General features: G+C 39.1%; 1 protein-coding gene across 2 annotated transcripts in view; it reads left to right on the forward strand.

The window, feature by feature from the left end:
• si:ch73-22o12.1 (nectin-2) overlaps nucleotides 1-21,464 on the forward strand; it is a 107,204-nt gene that overhangs the window by 13,639 nt on the left and 72,101 nt on the right. For both annotated transcript variants that reach the window (XM_051721276.1, XM_051721275.1), the window contains exons 2-3: nucleotides 19,267-19,376; nucleotides 19,505-19,757. In XM_051721276.1, coding sequence (XP_051577236.1) covers nucleotides 19,267-19,376; nucleotides 19,505-19,757 — 363 coding nt within the window. The remainder of the gene's footprint in view (nucleotides 1-19,266; nucleotides 19,377-19,504; nucleotides 19,758-21,464) is intronic.

The raw sequence follows: 21,464 nt of genomic DNA on the forward strand, positions 1-21,464 counted from the left end.
GTGAACGCATGTGCTAGATTTACTTCAAGCTTGATGTTGCTTGATGATGCCATGTACCTGCACATTACACACCAGTATAGTTCAGACGTATGATTTTAGATGGAATATGAATGGATAATGTAAGACCATTATGTTTATTTACATGGAAACAGTTATTACCAAATAAATAAGTGGACATGAAATATTTATTTGAGTTGAAGGTGGAAGGAAAGGGAACATGGAGTGGTATGAGAGATATGAAACTAGCACAGTGTAAGAGATTGGTTGCCTGGAACAACTGTCCAATACAATATTTGACTGCAAAATGATGCAACTGACCAATTAGAATCAAGTTTTCCAGAGAGCCATATAATAAATTGCATTAGTGTATTATTTGCAGTATATTGTGTTCCTCTGTAAATTAGACACAAACACACAGTGACTGTCACTCTCAGCTTAGTTCTTCAGTGATGAGTAAAAGAGAATATGAAATGGTAACCATGAAAGAACAGAAACCCCATTGTTTTTAGCCCCTACCTCTTCTAGAAACGCACTGCTTTTTGTGTGTGAGAGACTAAAAGGCCCTCATTGTTTTCTCAGCCATTGCCGTTCACACAGGTAAGTGATATGGCAGAGTTTGAGGCTCCGCCCTCCTCTTCCTCTGTTCTCTACAGGACAAAACTACAGAGAGGAGAATGAAGAGAAGTGAAAAGTCAGTCTCACCCTTATTAGGGGTAAGTGGATAGTTTTCACCCTCTCCTCTTTATGGCTCTCTGTGAAGCAAAGCACGATGGGGAATAAAAACTCTTAAGGACTGAGTATACTTAGTTTGTCCGTATTGCTGATCGTTCCGCGCACAGTATGCGTGACACAAATTTAGTCTACAGCACAGTACTTGTCTTCAAAGGCCATGACATTATGTGATCTAGAACAAATTCAAGTGTGCTTCAGAGTTTACCAAGCAAATATGTAATCACTGCAATAAACTTTGCAGAAATGGAGTCATAAGTTGACATTTTTTTTTTGTTTATGCTCACACCATTTTAATACTTTCCACCAACTGTCAGGATTGTGGAAAAATCATAGGCAGCGAAGGATACATCATGAACGCACTTTAGGCCACATCCACACTAATCTGTTTTCATCTGAAAACTCCCGTGTTCAGTTTCCTAACATAATAGGGCTCAAAGTATTCTGTAATAGATATCAATTTTTGACAGTCTCTGTTTCTCGGTGGAGGAAAACACCATTCCAGCGTAATGCATTTTTGCACTGTTTTCTGTTTCCTGTTGTAATCGTTTTCTAATTATTTGGTAATAGAGAGTGTTTTCGAAAGTCTCAAGCTGTGTCCTAAATGACATACCATACACCGTAAAAAATAAATTTTTTTAAAAAAAAATCCTGTTATTTATACAAAAAAACAAAAAAAAAAAACAAAAAAAACTGGCAGCTGTTGTTGCCAGAATAACTATGTAAAAAAAATACAGTAAAAATATAAACAACTTTACAGAACAACCTGTAAATTTTATAGTTTAAAACTGTACATTACTGTTGTAATGTACATGACCATGCTGGCACTGTAAAAAAAAAAAAAAAAAAAAAAAAAAAAAAAACATGATATTAACCTTCTGAAACTGTAATAATCTGCTTTTACTTTATAAGGTATTGTTAATCACCATAAAAATGGGGCCTGGGTAGCTCAGTGGTAAAATACGCTGGCTACCACCCCTGGAGTTCGCTAGTTCGAATCCCAGGGCGTGCTGAGTGACTCCAGCCAGGTCTCCTAAGGTCTCCCGGTTGCTAGGGAGGGTAGAGTCACATGGGGTAACCTCCTCATGGTCGCTATAATGTGGTTTGCTCTCGGTGGGGCACACGGTGAATTGAGCATGGTTGCCGCGGTGGATGGCGTGAAGCCTCCACACGCGCTATGTCTCCGTGGCAACGCGCTCAACAAGCCACGTGATAAGATGCTCGGGTTGACTGTCTCAGACGCGGAGACAACTGGGATTCGTCCTCCGCCACCCGGACTGAGGCGAATCACTATGCGACCACGAGGACTTAGAGCGCATTGGGAATTGGGCATTCCAAATTGGGAGAAAAAGGGGAAAAATCCCCCCCCCCAAAAAAATAAATCACCATAAAGATTACAGAAGAGCACATGATGACATGAAGTTCACCGATAGGGGCTCTTCCAGGAGCAATGACCAATAAACATGTACAGACAGTGCTCAGTGTCTCTCACACTAACGCATGTGAAATTTAAAAAATGCAGTAAACATGGGGGCCTGGGTAGCTTAGCGAGTATTGACGTTGACTACCACCCCTGGAGTCACGAGTTCGAATCCATGGTGTGCTGAGTGACTCCAGCCAGGTCTCCTAAGCAACCAAATTGGCCACAATTTGAGGGTAGAGTCACATGGGGTAACCTCCTCGTGGTCGTGATTACTGGTTCTCGCTCTCAATGGGGCATGTGGTAAGTTGTGCGTGGATCGCGGAGAGTAGCATGAGTCTCCACATGCTGCGAGTCTCCGCGGTGTCATGCACAACCAGCCACGTGATAAGATGCACGGATTGACGTCTCGGAAGCGGAGGCAACTGAGACTTGTCCTCCGCCACCCGGATTGAGGTGAGTAACTGCGCCACCACGAGGACCTACTAAGCAGTGGGAATTGGGCATTCCAAATTGGGAGAAAAGGGGATAAAAATAAATAATGCAGTAAACATTAACTAAACTACATCAAATATAAAACAGAGCACCCCAATGTACGTAACTGATAATAAAAATAAGAAGAAACAACTATTCCCATAAAATATTATGAAATATGATGGGTCATGCAGGGAATTGTGGGAATGCCCGATTATTGTTTCTTTTACTGTAATTTTTACAATTTACAAGTACATGTACTCTCTTGTTTAACAATGTAAATTTTTACCATTAATTATACAGGAAAATCACACTATTTACATAATTGTATTGTAAAAACTACTGTATTGTCTTATATTAAAAAATGTTACTGTATATTTTACAGTTAATACTCGTTAATCAATGAGTTTTTTCCTGTAGCATTTTTACAGTCTTTTACTATTAAAATTACAGACATTTTTTTTTTTTTAACAGTGTACACAATGCGCTTGCACTATGTACTATGCACTTTTCAAAGTGTAGTATTGTCCCAAATGGAACACTAAAGCCCCAGTCACATTTGTGACTTATTGTGGACATCGCAACGGACCAGGATATGATGTCATGCTTTAGGGTTTGTGGTTTTAATAAATAATAAATTACAAATAATATTATATTCAAAATGTTAGAGTATACAGTCTACTCACTTTGCAGCAACAAAACACGCAGCTTTGAAATATGTATCCTTTGAATTGAGCCAAGAGGTCTGTGTGTGACGTTTCAATCTTTTCATGGTCATATGTCTTCTCGTCATCCGAATTTGCTGTTCAGAGCTCACCAAACTTGAACTTTTTTCTGCAGTGTAGTACGAATGGTATTTTGTTCATATTTAATGAAAAATTAAACAAGAAATCCTCCATGGTGTACCCTTTTAAGCAAACATTGGATTCAGAAGCACTTTGTTGCCTTGCTAACTCTGTATATTGCTTGTGAAGCCATCATTTTTCATCTTTGAGACTCAGACTCTCTGTATTTGCATTTAGCTTTGTATGTGCACACAGGCCTAACATATACTTTTATATCTTGTGTATGAATAGAACAGAATAACATGATATGTGTATGTTGTTTGGGAGCGATTCTTCTGTGTTTTTCTCAGCCGTAACCGAGCCCTCTGGGCAACACGGGCCAATGAGAGAATGAAAGAGAAAAGAACAGAAAAAAGCCTAAGGCAGAGCAGAGAGCGGAGGATGTAAAAACGTCTCTATGTGATTAGCGCTGGAGCATTTTGATTAGGCAGATGCTGCTGAAAAGGGTAGAAATCTCCAATCAGCCTTGTCTTTATCTCACTGGAAGGCTAACACTGGAAAGATTTATCTGATATAGTTTATTAATAAGCTGTAGTGCTGGTGACCACCCTCCTTTACCTGGATTTTCCTTCCTCCCTGCTTTTATGCCTCTTTCCTGAACGTCTATACCCTCCTAGTCCTCTTTCCTTCATGTCTTCCTTCCTCCCTTTACCTAAATATCCTGTTCCTTCCTCTATCTCTCTGTGTCAGTCACTTTGTGTGGGGGAGGTCTATGGTCCCAGGTTGCAGTGTCCTAGTTTTTCCTCTCCTGGTCTCCCGTGCTCCCTTCTCTGTGTTTATTTATTTAGATGCAGAGGGAAAGGGGATGAATAGATGGGTGGATGGAAGAAGGGATAGATGATGAAGGGTAAGGAGAGGTGTCAGAGAGAGAGATTGATATTTTAACATTCAGGAGAAGGGAAGCTGACAAACACGCAGCTCTCACACAGTCGCTCTGCAAACGGGTTTTCAGAGACGTTTGAAGCATTTTGAAATGGATTTGTTCAAAAAACCTTTTTGTGCCACATGGAAATTCTCTTCACACTTATGTGAGTGTTTGTGTGAGGGATTTCTTTTTTAGATGTCATTCCTGAAGAGTCAAAAAGAGCAGATGAAACAAATCTCTTTGCTTTAACATCTCGCTTTTCACTGACATCCCCTCTTTTCTCATTTTCCTCCTCCCGTTCAGTCCTGTGCTTTGATGGGAAAACTGAAAACCTTTTTGCATGGAGAATCAGGGGTCCCAATCAGGGCTCAACAGTACCTTACAGATTCACAATTGTTTGTATTGATAGTGAGGAATTTTTTTTTAGATGTAATTTAAAGTCAGTGTGACATCAAAATGGACTAATTTACTTTCTTAAAGGGATTGTTATCCTTATGTTGTACTTAACTCATATCATTTTACAGGTTTGGAACAATGTCATGGTGAGTAAATTAAGGCAGAATTTTCATTTTTGGGTGAATAAACTATCCAACCTAGTCTTTAGTAGTTTCCTAGTGAAATGAACACCTAGAGGTGCTACAACAACTGTGCACTTCTCACAAATTAAGGCTGCAATGGCTGATTATGACTTTATAAACACTTATTTTTTTGCACTATTGCTCACACACTGCTACTTTTACTCACATCCATCATTTGAAAAGCTATACATTTTAACACTTGTATTACAGACTCGTGTACATGTACACACTTAATCCAGTGTGATTAGCTTCTTCGGTAGCTCACCTCATAGAGTGTTGTACTTTGGACTCAGAAAGACCGTGTCAAGCATGCAAGCTGACACGTGAGTGTCATAGAGGCAACACGAGATGATGTGGATGCTTCAGAAAATGTGCTTTTTGTTTTTGGACACTATCCGTTAGGTTTAGGTGTTGGTTAAGTATAAGGATGCCTGTTTCGTGTCTACCTCATTTAATTTTAGATCAATATTGGTTTGGTTTAGGTTAAAGTTTTAGGTTAGGGAGGTACGTTTTACTCATTAAAACCTCCATCTAAAATGAACCTTAAAAACCTTGTCTGATTATGACACCGTTTCACTCTCTTTTGATGCCCCCTGCTGTTTCACTGGGAAACTGCAACCAAATGTGTAATAAGGCACATCATTTTGTTTTGCAAAAATGTTGCCTAATTTTCATGAGCACATAGGTCTTATTGTGAATGTTTCAGTGCATCCTGTTTCAAAGGGAGAAAATGGCTTGTCTTCATAATCTTTTATCCAAAATAACTTACTCTTCTTTTGAAGCAACTTTCCTTTTCGTCACTTAGGATACAAATGGCCACACAGGCTACTGGATCATATTTAGGCTCTGTTTTATCAAACTTTCAGTCTGGCTCCATTCTTGTACATATCGGCATCCATCCATTTATTTCCCTATGGAAAAAATCAAGTCCTACTCCCAATTACCCCTCCCCTTCTTTTTTTTTTTTATTTGCTTGGAAAAATTGGTTCTGATCATTTCCATATGCTGCGTATTAGGCATATCCTAGGATGAACTTCATAATGAATGGATGAAGGAAAGAGAAAGATGATGAGAAATGACAACAACAGATGGAAAGGAGAGAGAGCGCAAAAGCATAACCTTACGCCTGGTGCAAAATAATGGAGTTAGACAGGGTTAAATGGTGCACACAGACAGGTGGTGTATGTGTATGTGTACACACTTTTTAGACACTATCATAGAGAAATGTCCACTGAAGTTCATAAATGGTTTTTTGTTTTTGTTTAATAATGCAAAATATTTTCTTTTAGAGTTGGATTAGTGTGAGGTTGTTGTAAAACTAATTAGCTTTTAGTCCCCATTTAGATTGGTAAATAAACTTGTATGTGTGTATGGGTTTAGATCAGAGATACGTTAGAAGAATGGCTCTTTGAAGTAGAGTAAATATTTTGGTAACTTCTCAGTGTGGGGGAGAGATCAATCAGACAGACTGAAAGCAAAGCAAACAAAACAGTGTTTGTATACTTTAGTGGCCATTATCATTCTTAAAATGTTTGGAGTTGTAAGAGGTAGATGTGTTTGTGTTGCGGTGTATTTTTTTTTTTAACATGAGGCCTTCAGTTTGATTCATTTCCTTAATTCATGAATATTTGTATAATCTTATAGCTGGATTGTGTAGCTGCAGCGGCACAGGACCAGTGATCAAAAGCTCATATAATAATAGTAATAATAATAATAATACAAATAAAAAAATTGTACTGCTGTACACAGAAAGAACTTGTTGGGAGACGAATGTTTGTGTGCTGTGTTAATAGGTCCATAGGAATCCATTGTTTATATTCAAGATCTTGTTCACATTGAACATTCGCAACAAATATTCGCTCTTCATGTAAAGAAGCCTTAAGACTCTATGTGTGACCTGTGAAATAGCAAACTCATTGCTGACATGTTTGTGTGTGTGTGTGTGTGTGTGTGTGTGTGTGTCCATCCCCAACTGTTAATGGAGACGCTAACTCAGAGGGGTACAAGGCAGGGGTAGTTCCTCTGTTACCATAGGAATGGTGTATTCCCCCCACCTTTCAGATGACCTCACGCCCAGTCTGATTTGTGTGCATTAAGTTTTCGTAAAGAAGATTTTCCTAATTTTTACGACTCATTGAAATACGAACCATGGATGTTTCTGTGTGCAAATAGTGTGGGTTTGTGCCGAGGAGTTCTCAAGCTGAAGTTTGCTTCTTGTGCAAAAAATATCTCGGAAATTGACGTATTCTGTTGTAAAAAGCACAGCCAGACCCCCTCCTCATATAAGGTGCTGTTCCTTCAACATGTTTAGTCTCAGATGGATGTGTCCTACTTCTCCTCACTGCTGGTGCCATACATTGAAAGTGTGGGCTGACGAGGACGCGCACGCACGCACACACACTTTCCTTTGGGTTCCTTCATCTTTGAACTCACACAGGCCCTTCTTGTTCTGAATGTCAGAAAAAGGGAGCGAGAGAGAGAGGGGAGTGGAACTTCAGCTGTCTGAGGGAGTGAAAGACTCACACAAGGGGAATGCAGAGCAGGTTACTCTAGTGACTGAGCTCAACTCGAACTCTCTCCTTTATCTCTCTCTCTCTCTCTCAATATTTCATCTGAAGCTCACCCCCACCATTACCATCCATCCATCCACACACCACTCCGTGTCTGTCTCTCTTCTCCGCAGGGCAGCGTCTGTGAGCGGATGACCGTGTCTCTGTGCAGATGTGATGGGAAACAGCTGTTGCATTTCTCTGCTCACACTGTGACCCCCTCCCCCCTTCCCACTCTCTCCTCCTGCTCCTCCCCTCCATATTCCTGGAAATAAGAAGGGTGATGGGTTTTAAGACCATCTTTTATGAGTTCTTGAGACCTGTAGCTGATCTTATAATGAGAGGATCTGTTTAGATCCGCTCTGGAATCTGTTAGCTGATGTGTTAAAGTGATAACCCTTGTCTTGTCTCCTCTACTTTTATTTTTCTCCTCGTCTTGTCTCTTCTCCTCTCCCCTACTCTCGTCTCATGTACTTTCTCCTCCATCTCATCTCTTTTGCTCTCTTTCATCTCTTGTCATCTCTCATCTCATTTCTTCTCCTTTCTTCTTGCCTCCTCTAATCTACTTTATTCTCCTCTCATCTCCTTTATTCTTCTCTCATCTCCTTTCTCCTCTCCTCTTGTCTCCTTTATTATTCTCTCCTCATCTCTTTTCTTTTCTCGTATCCCTTGTCATCTGTTTCTCCTCCTCTTGTCTCCTTTTTTCTCTTAGTTTCTTCTCCTTGTCTCCTTTCTTCTCCTCTTGTCTCCCTTCTCATCTTGTCTTTTCTCATCTCTTCTCGTATATTCTCCACTCCTAGTCATCTTTCTTCTCTTCTCCACTCCCCTAGTCTCGTTTCTTCTCCTCTCCTTTAATCTCCCTTATTCTCCTTTCGTCTCCTTCACTGTCCTCTTGTCTCCTTTCTTCTCCACTCTTCTCCTTTCTTATCTTGTCTCCTTTGATCTCCTCTTGTCTCTTTTCTTCTCATCTCGTCTCTTCTCCACTTCTTTGTTCAACTGTCCTCTCCTATCGTTTCCGATATTCTCCTCATCTCATCTACTTTCTCCTCCCATCTCATCTCTTTTGCTCTCTTTCATCTCTTTATCTCCTCTTTTCGCCTCCTCTAATATACTTTATTCTTCTCTCGTCTCCTTTCTCTTCTCCTCTTGTCTCCTTTTATCATCTCATCTCTTTTCTTATCCCTTTTCATATTTTTATCCTCTCTTCTTGTCTCCTTTTTTCTCCTCCACTCGTCTCCTTTCTTCCCCTTGTCTCCTTTTCTTTTCGTATCGTCTTCTCTTGTCTCTTCCCCACTCCTTGTCTCCTTTCTTCTCTTCTCCACTCCTCTCGTTTCCTTTCTTCTCCGTTAATCTCTCTTATTCTCCTCTCATCTCCATTAATCTCCTCTCTAATCTACTTTATTCTCTTCTCATCTCCTTTATTCTCCTCTTGTCTCCTTTCTCCTCTCCTCTTGTCTCCTTTATTATTCTCTCCTCTCATTTCTTTTCTTCTCTCGTATCCCTTCTCATCTGTTTCTCCTCCTTGTCTCCTTTTTTCTTTGTTTCTAATCCACTCGTTTCGTTTCTTCTCCTTGTCTCCTTTCTTCTCCTCTTGTCTCCCTTTCTTCTCATCTCATCTTTTCTCCTCTCTTCTCCTCTTACCTGCAGATCCTGTCTTTTCCAGCAGGTAATTACTTAGACACTGCTGCTAGAGTGTGTGAGAGCGGTCGTGTGCTTGTAATTAGTCGTTTTTCTGATATGCGAATGTGCAAGTGTGATGTGAAGAAAATCCAGGATGAGCCGTTCCTAATCAAAAGTGGTGGCAAATCTCTGCAGCCTCAGCTTAATCTCTCACACATCCTTTAAAAGGAGATGCCGCAAGCCGGCTCATTTAACAGCTTAATGTCACACATGTCTGTGTGTTCTCTTTACCCCTTTTCGCACATGTCATATTTAGCACTTTGATGATCTTCTTAATGTATATTGTACTTCACTGTTAGATTCTTTGCAGAAGTTGTCAACATTGATGCATGTATTCATTTAATCAACCCCCTCCTCTGTACTTCTCTCTTGATTTCCCTCTCTCCCTCCACTCTGTCTCTCTATCTTTGTCACCCTCTTTGAAGATCAGAGTAATTATAGGGAGCTAGTTTAATTAATGGGGGTGTTAGATCCTATGTGTGTGTGCGTGTTATCAGCAGATGCAGGTAGTGACTGATCTCCTGATTGATTTCCTCTTTTATTGTTTAGATTTTACATGATTTTACATGTATTACATGAATTACAGATTTACATGCTGCTCAAGGCATATGATTCTGATTTAATTTCCCACAAAACGAGCTGCTCTGTTGCAGTATTGTCAAGAGAAGCATTATCAAAATTTTTAAAACATGAAATCATTTCTGTTGGTCATCATCACAGATGGTAAACCTGATTTCATTCGTTCTGCTGTGTGTGTGTTTGGGTGTGTCCTATCAAACTCTCCGTGGTACTAAGGCTCACTGTAAAGAATTCCAGATTTGTGAAATTTTCATAACTGCATTGTACTGCTGTGAATTAGCAAGCTTAATCTCTGATGATGATTTATGACTAAATACCACAAAAAATTATAGTTTATTGTTGGCAACAGATTTTTGTGTGTCAGAACGTATTATATTAAAATTTTCTTTAAACACTGTTTCTTTACAAGATGGTTACAACAAATAAGTTATTACATTTTTACAAATATTTGCAATAATTGCTAGACATTATAAATCTATAATGACAGCTTTAAATCCATACAGTTTTATTGGAAAAACAATGGCGCACAGTTATTTGTTTATAAATTTCAGCCTGTTATAACTGATACCAAAACTATCACACAACATTCTCACAGTTTCGTCAATACTTAATATATCATAGCCAGCAATATAACTTTTACCATTAGTGACACATTTAAAAACAGCTGATTTCGCATAACTATGATGTTCAATACTTTTACAGAAAACCAAATGTTTAAGTTTGCATGGCATAAAGACATTGACATGTTCAATGAATCAGGCCATTGGGTCATCCTTATTGTTGAGCCCTGCAGTGGAAATGTGGCTTGATGTGAGGCAGCCTAGCAAATCGGTGCACACACCTAGTAACCACTCACCCTACCTGCCCCCTTATTCTCACCAGACAGTCTGTTTATTGTCTGTGTGCGGTGCTAACAGTGGCCATTTAGCTCTTAGATCTGAGTGTTTACTGACTCTCAGTGTGTTTACAGACGCTGTAATGAATGTACGTTAAGAAAGCATGCTGTGAATGCATCTGATGGGATGTGTGGATTTGATCAGTGCTCAATGAATATTTTCATATTCAGTGGCCCCAAAAAGTATTTGGATAAACAGTGGCATTTATTTGAAAGAAAGGTGCGCACTTTTCAAGCAATACAATACACGAAAAAATACATTTGTTAGGTTTCAAATTCTAAAATGTTAGAAATATTGTTAAAAATTATGACACAAAGTGCTTGGACATTTTCTGGTTGTCAAATGTTAAGTGGGACATGTCCATAGTTAATGCGATGAACTCCATCTGTTGTTACTCTGCTTGGACACCTGTGTGAATCCTTAATAATACATCCACTAAAAATCACCTTGAGACCACCGGTTGGTGTAATAGTGCTGAGAAGCTCTTGACATTTGTTTACAAAATCCACTTAGTTTCGATATTTTGTTCTCATGCAATGAAATGTATGCATTTTTAAGTGTGGTGTAAATGTCCAAATATTTTTGAGGGCACTGAATAGTCAAATACTGTGTGAATGTACGTTACGTATTATATAAAGTTTGTTGTAGACTTATTCATAAAGGTTATTATAACGAAGGGTTACCAAATCTTGTCATAATTTTTTTTTTACTCCTATTACATTCACTTATCTTGACGAAAAACTTAGCACAAGAGAGGAAGACTAAACAAAAGTAATTCTGCATCCCATATCAGCTCTTCACAGAGTTATTTAGGTAAATGCGAGCCTGCTGTGAGGATGTATTGTACCCGATTGAAGGCTGGTATAATGTGATTGGCTGCGGTCTCTTAGCTATGGCTGAAGATTGTGCTATCTTATTTTACCCAGAAGCAACTACCAGAACCTTTTCCCTCCTGGAAAATTCAGGAATCCAATTACACACCACACACAGATGGAGTCTTGTGTTTGAGTGTGTGCTGGGAAAGAGAAGTCAAGAGAAATCAGAAGTGTTTCATTATTGGAATTGTCTGGTATTGTTCAGCGGGTAGTCAAATGATCATTTACATATAGCTTACATTCGCATTTCCTATGTACAGGGATGCAAACTACTCACCTTTCAGCTAAAGTCACCTTTTCTGAAGCTAATTTGGCCAAATTGTTTGGTAAACTTTTCTACATTTTTCTTTTTATAAATAATTTGAAAGAGGTACTTTTAAGCTCAAACATTTAAAAAAAGCTTTAAATACAACAAATTAACTGAAAATATACATCTGGAACACCTGCCATGACTTTCTCACCTTTTTCACCTCTGAGTTGGCGAACTCTGACCTTTATGACGAGGGGACGTGTGACCAATAGAAGTTCGAAATGTCACGCGCTGACGTCTTGGCCAAATACAAATAATACATATTTCAAAACAGCGTGTTTTATTGTTGTAATGTAAGTGAGTAGATAATATATTCTAATGAATGTCAAAAAAAAAAAAAAAAGAAAATAGATGTTTGCACACTGAAATTATAGCTCCAAACTTGATTACGGCAACGTTTCGACCTATTAGGTCTTCATCATAGACAATATATCTGAACATTTCAAATTCGATATTATTTGTTATTTGTGATGTATTATTTACTTACACAAGAAGCCATCATATCCTGGTCTGTTGCATTGTCCAGAAAAACATTGTGACCACTCCTTTAGTCCGTTCAATGCGTCATTGTTTAATGTTATGTTCACACTGACCTAATGCATTTTGTGATGTCACTTAAAGGTGCTGTCTGCAATTTCAGCCATTCTACTTCCACGAGACTGAGCCGTTGGATTAGCCACGCCCACTCTTTCCAAAATCCTGAACTCCAAATATACCAAAATATGCTTTACTGACAGGCAGAAACGGTTGTTAAAAACAACAGTAGTAAAACAGTGCCCTCAACTGACAACTGTTATGAACAACATGCCTCAAATATTCACTGCAACTACAACACTATGAGAACACGCAAAATGATTGACAAGCAGAAAGATTCATTGTCCGTGGACCGCGGACACATTTATGTTAGCTGTTTACAGAGTCTAGAGCCATCACAGAGACCGGTGAGATATCTCTGGGCACCTATTTCATTAGCATCTTTCAGGGAGTAGTAACATTTTTTGCATTCCTTTCCATGAAAAAAATAGCTTACAACACCATTAATATGGTTAATATTGTGTCAGTGAGTTTTAATAGCAATATTAATCTATTATGTAGCCATAAAAAGGTTAGTTCACCCAAAAACATTTACTGACCCTCACGTTGTTCCAAACCTGTGTGACTTTCTGCCGTGGAACACAAAAGGCAGAATGTTAGAGACTTTTGTTACATATTTTTTTCCTTACAATGAAAGTGAATGGGGACTAAGACTGAACATTCTGCCTCTTGTTTTGTGTTCCACAGAAGTAAGTAAGTCATAAGGTATGTACCAAATAGCATACTTCTGCACTATTCTATGCCATTTTGTAGTGTAAGTGTGAGTAGTACATTTACACTAAAAATGCAACAAAAAGAAGTGTGAGTACCCGGATGATGCACTTCTTCAACCGCTAAAACGGAGTGAGGAGTGTTGGACGCTCACGGCTTGCTGTACGTAGTGGAAGGGGTGGAGTTACCTGGCTGCGATTTGTGGTCTGACAAAACAGTTGTAAATAATGGAAAATGTATCAGCTAGCGAAACGTCTGTGAAGACAGCACCTTATAAATGTGAATTGAATGCTTTACCATCACCCCACACTGTCTAAATATGTACATTTAGATAGAAGTGTTGAACTGAGTGGCAACACATCACGTGCGCTTAATGTCACTGCCATCAGCTGTTAAACGATGAATGCTTCTGTGTAAAAAAAACAGTTAAATTTCATCCTGACAAGGACATCCCAACATTGTCTGTCAACAAACAAACCAACACACACACACACACACAGATCTGAGAGTGCTCTCAGATTAGTCCTGAGATTACCTCTGAGCATTGTGTGTGTTGAAAGGTTTAGAGTCTGTGTGTGAAGTGTGTATGGTTTTCGTCGTCTCTAATCTTAAGGATTTGAGCACACAAACAACAATCATTCTCTTATCTTGGTTCATCTGATTGGTCACACTGTTAGAAGGACATACTTGTTGCTGGCTAATGACATTTAAGATGTGCCTATGATTGACAGCTGTTACAAATGGAGTAAGTGCAGGCAGGCAAAAGCAGCAGGGACTGGACGCCCCCGCCTTTGTGAGTCCAGCTAAACGCAAAGTGACTGTAGAGATACAAACTAACACACTTCTAATCGAAATGGGGAAAAAACAGTTTATATATGGGTAACACTTATCTTTCAGTCCTTGCAAAAAGCATCTTGTTGTTATTCTTCTCTCTCTTTCTTTCTCTCTCTCTCTCTCTCTCTCCTGCTTGTTCTTACTCTGTTATAAGTGTAAGATGAATAATTTAGACTGTAGGATGGAACTTTTAGTCCTGGTCATGTGTCATTCCTTTAAATCTGTATGAGTGTGTATGTCTGTACGTGTTGGTCTAAAGAGGGGAATAGTTGATGATTTGTCCTTCATTTCAAACTGCACATGGCCCTCATTCTCTCTCTCTCTCAGGCTTCATTAGCTTCTAATTGTGTGTTTGTGGCAAAAGGGAATGGGGTTGCGTGACAACTGCCAAAACTCTGTCCTCACATTGTATGTGTAAAATAGACACATTTGAGCTTTTTCAAAAGACTACACATGCTCGGTACAAACATGTCTGATGAAAATGACCACACACACACTTGCTGATGGTGTATTGAAGCACAGTTAAAGGGTTAGTTAAAGCAAAAATGAAAATTGTTATACTCACCCTTATGTTGTTTCAAACCCATATTAATTTCTTTCTTGATGTTAGACAGCATAATAGACACTGACACTCTCAGTCACTATTTGTTTTTATGGTATGGAAAAGAAAAGCATCAATACTCTTCAAAATTTCTCCTTGTGTGTTCCACGGAAGAAAGTGAGTCATGGGTTTGGAAGACATGAGGGTGAGTAAATTATGACAATTTTCTGAACTATCCCTTTAAAACAGTGCTTTTGCTTTGGCAAACTGTGTCCACCCTCTCGCTCTCCTCAATATCCTGTATATTATAGACAAAAGCTCTCCAGTATCTGTTCATAAAAATTTGCAAAAAGGCCATAAAAAACAGAATGTGCAATTTCACTCCTCCAGACATCTGTGTATGCACACAAATAAACATGTTTATTGTACGCACAAGCACATGCATGCTCACACTCCCATAGACCCCCTCCAGCTGTTCATCTCTGAGTTCGTCTGTTCCTACCCCTCCGTCTCTCCCTCTCTCTATTCCTCTCTCTGCTCACATCAGCTGTGTCATGAATGATTCTCATTCACCCACTGGACATCTCCATTTTCCTGCTTACCTCGCATATGCTCAGATTCTCTCTCTGTGAGTGTGGTAATGAGCACTGCAGGTGTGTGTGTGGACAGAACTTGTATGTGCCGTCATCTGTCCTTGTGCTAAAATAAAGGACTACACACACACACACAGAAGGTAATTGGTAGTCAGAACGTGTTGTCAGCCATCTAAACTCTCATTCTGGGCACTCGTCTATCACCTTCTTCACCGAACAGTTTTTCTCCTAGGATGAAGGGATGATGGAGCCCAACAAATTCAAGAGCAGAGGTGTTCCGTGTGTGTGTGTGTGTGTGTGTGTGTGTGTGTGTGTGAGTGTGAGAGAGAGACATGATGATTTGTGACAGGGCTCAGAATATGGTGGTGTGTAATTTACATAAACACCCTGTGGGTGTGTGTGTGGCATGTCACCTGCAGGCGGCAAAGTGCTGAGAAATAGAACAGCACTGACACACAGCCTCTGTTTCCCTTTCTCTCTTTGCTTGAAGGAAAAGTTCACCCAAAAATGAAAATTCTGTCATCATTTACTCACCCTCGGGTTGTTCAATACCTGTATGCTGATATTTTGTTCATCAAACACAAGGAAAAATCTTTACACAGCTCTTGCCATCAAGGTCAGAAATGAAGGGGGGCTCATGGCAAAAGTGCCACTGAAAGTGACAAAAATGTTTGAGACCGATTTCCCCTGAAATTCAAAATGTATACATATTGTTGCATAAAGTATATGTTGTTTGAATTTTATGGGTAAGAGGTAACAAATTCTCAATCTAGTTATTCATATAGAGAATTTATGTAGGGGAGATATTGCTCCTAAAAGGGATAGTTCACCCAAACATGAAAATTCTCTCATCATTTACTCACCCTGATGCTGTCACAGATGTGTATGACTTACACATTGAAGAATATTTCAGCTCAGTAGGTTTATACAATGCAAGTGAATGGTGTCCAGAGCTCCAAAAATCACAAAAAGGCAGCATACAAGTAATCCATATGACTCAAGTGGTTGAATCCATATTTTCAGAAGTGATATGATAAGTGGGTGAGAAATAGATCAATATTTAAGTCCTTTTTTTACTATAAATATCTACTTTCACATTCTGAAAGTAAAAAGGATTGAAATATTGATCTTTTCTCACCCACACCTATCATATCACTTCTGAAGATATGGATTTAACCACTGGAGTCTTATGGATTACATTTATGCTGCCTTTGTGATTTTTGGAGCTCTGGTCGCTATTCACTTGCATTGTATAAACCTACAGAGCTGAAATATTCTTCAAAAACACTTTGTGTTCAGCAGAAGAAAGAAAGTCATACACATCTGGGATGGCATGAGGGTGAGTAAATGAAGAGAGAATTTTCCTTTGTGTATGTGAACTATTTCTTTAGAGGGGAAGTTAATTTCTGACTCTGCTTGCAATACAACATTCATATTGGCCATGGCTGTGAAGATACAAAAATGACAAATAAACTTAAAGCACTAAAAAAGGTATAGTTTAAGTAGTCCATACAATTGATGTATTATATTCTAAGTCTTGAGAACTCATACAGAAGTTTACTGATTGTGTGAGGAACATTCAATCAGTATAAGTCATTATTCACTCATAATCTTGCCCTCCCTCAAAGATCGCATCTAGCCTGCATTTCACGTCTAGAAATAAAAATATGTGGTATTGAAGCTTTGGTCGAGATGAAGATTATTAGTGAATAATGACTTAAAATTGTTCTGTTTCTCGCTTTAAAGGTATCATGGGTTCAGCAGATTTGGACTATAGTGCATAAGATGTATGGACCCCTTTTTATAGTGCTTTTTATGTTTTTTTTTTTTTTTTTTTTTTTTTTTTTGTGGAGCTTGTGAGGATGAGTAAATAATGACACATTTTTAATTTTAATGGGGTAACTATTCCTTTACCAGGTTGCTATACAGTATGCTTCCTGCATCTCTCCTGTTCTTTCAGGTTATCGGATATCTGTTTCCTGCACCCCTTCTTTCCCTTCTTTCTATTTGCACGTTGAGGTGAGAGGTGTGTGTATGTGTTTAGTGTTTTGATTTACTGCTGACTCCTACACATCAGGATAATGACCTATCCAAACTCTCCATCCACAGAGAGAAGCAGAGAAGGAGATTTTCAATACCAGGGTTCAGTGGTGCTAAACGCAGGCTCAGAACTAATCGCCCCGGTGGACTTGCGCACACACACAACCTCGTCTCTTGGTCTGAGCACCTGCGGGAGTCAGAAAAAGACGTGCATTTCTGATAAATGTTATAAGACAGGGATTAAGAGGAATTTTTTCAATGTCTTTTGCTTGCTTTTTCTTTCACTCTTTCACACCCTCACAGTTTTGGTAAGGATGGGATTTCTCGATCGGGAGGGATTTGAGAGTTTCAGCCTTTTCAGCTGTTCAGCAGACTAACTGGTCCAGCTAGATTTTGTACAATAGTTTTGTACAACACTTAAGCCTAACAAAATACTCCTATTTTTATTTAATTTTTTGTATTGTCACAAATGGTTCCCATGGTCATGGTAAACCTGGAAAAATCTGGGAGTTAAAAACAAAAATGAAAATGTGATTTAAAAGTCATGGACATTAATTAATAAAATGAACAATTAAGGAACAGGAAAGGGAATTTCTGTAGTGCATATACACTACCGGTCAAAAGTTTTGAAACACTTGACTGAAATGTTTCACATGATCTTGAAAATCTTTTGATCTGAAGGCGTATGCTTAAATGTTTGAAATTAGTTTAGTAGACAAAAATATAATTGTGCCAACATATTAATTTATTTCATTATAAAACTAACATTTAATTACAAAAAGATTTTTTTTTTAAATTGATGACTTGGACCAAATAATAAAGAAAAGCAGCCAATAAGTGCCCAACATAGATGGGAACTCCTTCAATACTGTTTAAAAAGCATCCCAGGGTGATACCTCAAGAAGTTGGTTGAGAAAATATCAAGAGTACATTCTAGGGAAATTCTAGGGAAAGGGTGACTACTTTGAAGATACTAAAATATAACACAGTTTTGATTTATTTTGGATTTTGTTTAGTCTCAACATAATTCCCATTGTTCCATTTATATTATTCCATAGTTTTGATGACTTTACTATTATTCTAAAATGTGAAGGAAAAATTATAACAAAGAATGAGTGTTTCAAAACTTTTGCCCGGTATTGTATATTTTTCATGATTTACTCTACTCTAAAATATTTAATTGTCTTGATATTGCTCTTTGTAAGTGGTTGTATATAAAGAGAAATTTCCCCACAATTGCCCACAATTACATTTTGTATGCCAAGTATAATTGTTTTTTAATCTATTTAATAAATGTAAAGATTAGCACTTAGCATATAAACTGAAGTCTGCCCAACAATCTCTTTAAAGTGTTATCGAAAAATCCTTATCTAGAAATCAAAAATAAAATAAAAGGTCATTGAAAAGTCATGAAAAATCTTTGGTCAAAAAATGTGGGAATATTGCATTATAAGAACGAGAGGACAGGAAACGATAAGGAAAATAAGTATTGAAGGAAGAGGAGAATCAGGAATTGTCGCAAGCCAGTTTCGAAATTGCTTCATGCTACAGTGAAGCTTCAGTTTTGCTACAGGCTTTATCCAATTTCTGGAGCTTGCAGCTTAACCCAGCTTTCTCAGTTGCACCCACATACTGAAAAGGCAAATACTGCCCCTGCCATCACGGCTCAATGTGCTAACCACTAGGCTACGGCTCCAACATGTACAATACTCCCATGGCACTTTACCATGCTTTGTAGGTAACTGTCACTTCTTAAACACTAAACAACCTCATTGACGTACACGCACACACGTACACACACTCGTGCACTCTGAATGCGCTCTGTCAGGGTTGTGTTGGATGATGAATGCTTCAGGCCGAGAGGAGGCTGGAGATTTTTTTTTTCATAGATAATTTCACACACACTTGCACACACACATTCACATTTAGACTCTCGCTCTCTCACACACCCTGGCTGAGATCTGATACATTGACCTACTTGCTGTTTTGTTGTAACCTCATTTATCATTTTTTCATTTCCACCTTCGACTGCAACAGTATGTGCTGAATTCCTCTCTCTCTCACATGTGAGATGGCAAAGGTCACCTGAATTTAGCAGAAATGAAGGTCATTTGAATTCCTGTTCACACGACCTTCTCTCGTTCTGTTTCCAGGGTCATTGGCTCAGCGAGTGAGGGTGGAGCCAGAAGTGATGTCATATCCAGGTCAGACGGTGACACTGCGGTGCCAGTTTCCAAACCCGGGCGATACTCAGCTCACTCAGGTCTGAAATCATCTTGCCAGTCTAAAGCAGAGCCAATAAACCTAACGAAAAATAGTAGTGTTTATTTTGTAGTAAGAACTTGTGAAACATCCAAATGGGCAAACATCCATGTGTTCTCTGGCATGCAGGTGTCATGGATCCTAGAACCCACTGAAGGAGATCGAACCAACATTGCAGTTTTCCATCCAAAGTTTGGGGTAAATTACCCGCCTCAATCCCCTGTGGCAGGGCGTGTCATTTTTTTGTCTAACCCGCCCTCTCTGGATAATCCATCCATTCAAATCAAAGACGTGAAAATGACTGATGAGGGCCGATACATCTGTGAATATGCCACCTACCCTACCGGCAATGAACAGGGCGTCTCTTCGCTGATTATGCTGGGTAAGTGCTTGTTTGTGTTGTGACACAAAATAGGATATGATTTAGGGCTGCAACAACAAATCAATACAAACGATAAAATAAATCAACAACAAATGTAATTATTGATTAGTTGTATATGGGATTATAAGGGCGTCTGTTACATTTTTAGGAAAATGTATTACATTAAGGGGCCATTCACACCAAATGTGGTGCGCATGTGTTGCGTCCATCTGTGCTGTTCAGTTGTTTTTCTATGTAAACGTGCTAGGCAGATGTCTTTGTCCACTACGACTTGTCTCACCATTTTATAGCATTTTCTGCAGGAGTGCCCCAATTTTTAGATGATCTCAAAAAATAACTTCAGCTTTTAAAACCATGTCTTGAGACACCTGTGTTCTATTCATTGCGTTGCCTCTAGCTTGTTTTAGCGCAAGAACACGTTCGGTCTGAACAGACCCTTATAAGAACTTCAGCTTTTATAAATATGTTTCAAGGTACTTGCATTCTTTTCCATTTGTTGAACTCCATCAAGAGCTTTTAGACACCTTTTGTAAACACACGTTTGGTGTGAACAGCCTCTAGGTCACTATGCACAGAGTAGGGAATGGTTGTATTCCTGCGGAGCATTTAAGCTTTTAACACTTCCTTTGTGGTTTGGTTTTTCTTTTTTAAAAAGTTTTTCCCCTATTCTCCCCAATTTGGAATGCCCAATTTCCACTACTTAGTAGGTCCTCGTGGTGGCGCAGTTACTCACCTCAATCCGGGTGGCGGAGGACAAGTCTCAGTTGCCTCCGCTTCTGAGACAGTCAATCCGCGCATCTTATCACGTGGCTCGTTGTGCATGACACCGTGGAGACTCGCAGCATGTGGAGGCTCATGCTACTCTCCGCAATCCACACACAACTTTCCGCACGCCCCATTGATAGCAAGAACCACTATTCGCAACCACGAGGATGTTACCCTATGTGACTCTACCCTCCCAAGCAACCGGGCCAATTTGGTTGCTTTGGAGACCTGGCTGGAGTCACTCAGCACACCCTGGATTCGAAACGCGACTCCAGGGGTGGTAGTCAGCGTCAATACTTGCTGAACTACCCAGGCCCCTGACGTGGTTTGGTTTTTCTTTAATATTATTTATAATTTCCAAACTGCTTCCAAACTGTGGAGTAACAGTTTTTTTTATAATATGTGAATGGCTGCAATGTACATATTAGGGATGTCCCGATACTAGTATCAGAATCTGGTCCGATTCCATGCTCATGTGCTTGTAAAAATGCTCTGACACAAAAAACCGATAACATCTGACTTACGAATGTCATTACCTAAACATTCAGCGTACAAATTAAAATCACGTTATGTCCTAGTGTGATTATTAAACCACAAAGGCAGCGATTTAATGAGATAATATATAGTTTGCGTGTGCTGTGCGCTTCAGATGTGAGTGCTTGTGAATGTGTGTACAGCTGGTGTTGTGCTGACATAAAAACACAGTGCTTATTCTTTTTAAAGCTCCTTGACTCATACACAGAAAACACCATCATGAGCACCGTGCGCCTTGTTTGAAGCAGATAACAGCGAGCAGAGTGCTAATTCACTTTGTAGCATGAGGCACATATAGACTACATATTTATTTAATTAAATAGCAGCCTTTACATTGGGCCACATAGCGACCTGCTTTTCCAGATTGAGAAGCTACCGTCACAGCAATACATAAACACTCAGCCAAAA

The sequence above is a fragment of the Myxocyprinus asiaticus genome, chromosome 16 (genome assembly GCF_019703515.2).
Source record: "Myxocyprinus asiaticus isolate MX2 ecotype Aquarium Trade chromosome 16, UBuf_Myxa_2, whole genome shotgun sequence".
NCBI lineage: Eukaryota > Metazoa > Chordata > Actinopteri > Cypriniformes > Catostomidae > Myxocyprinus > Myxocyprinus asiaticus.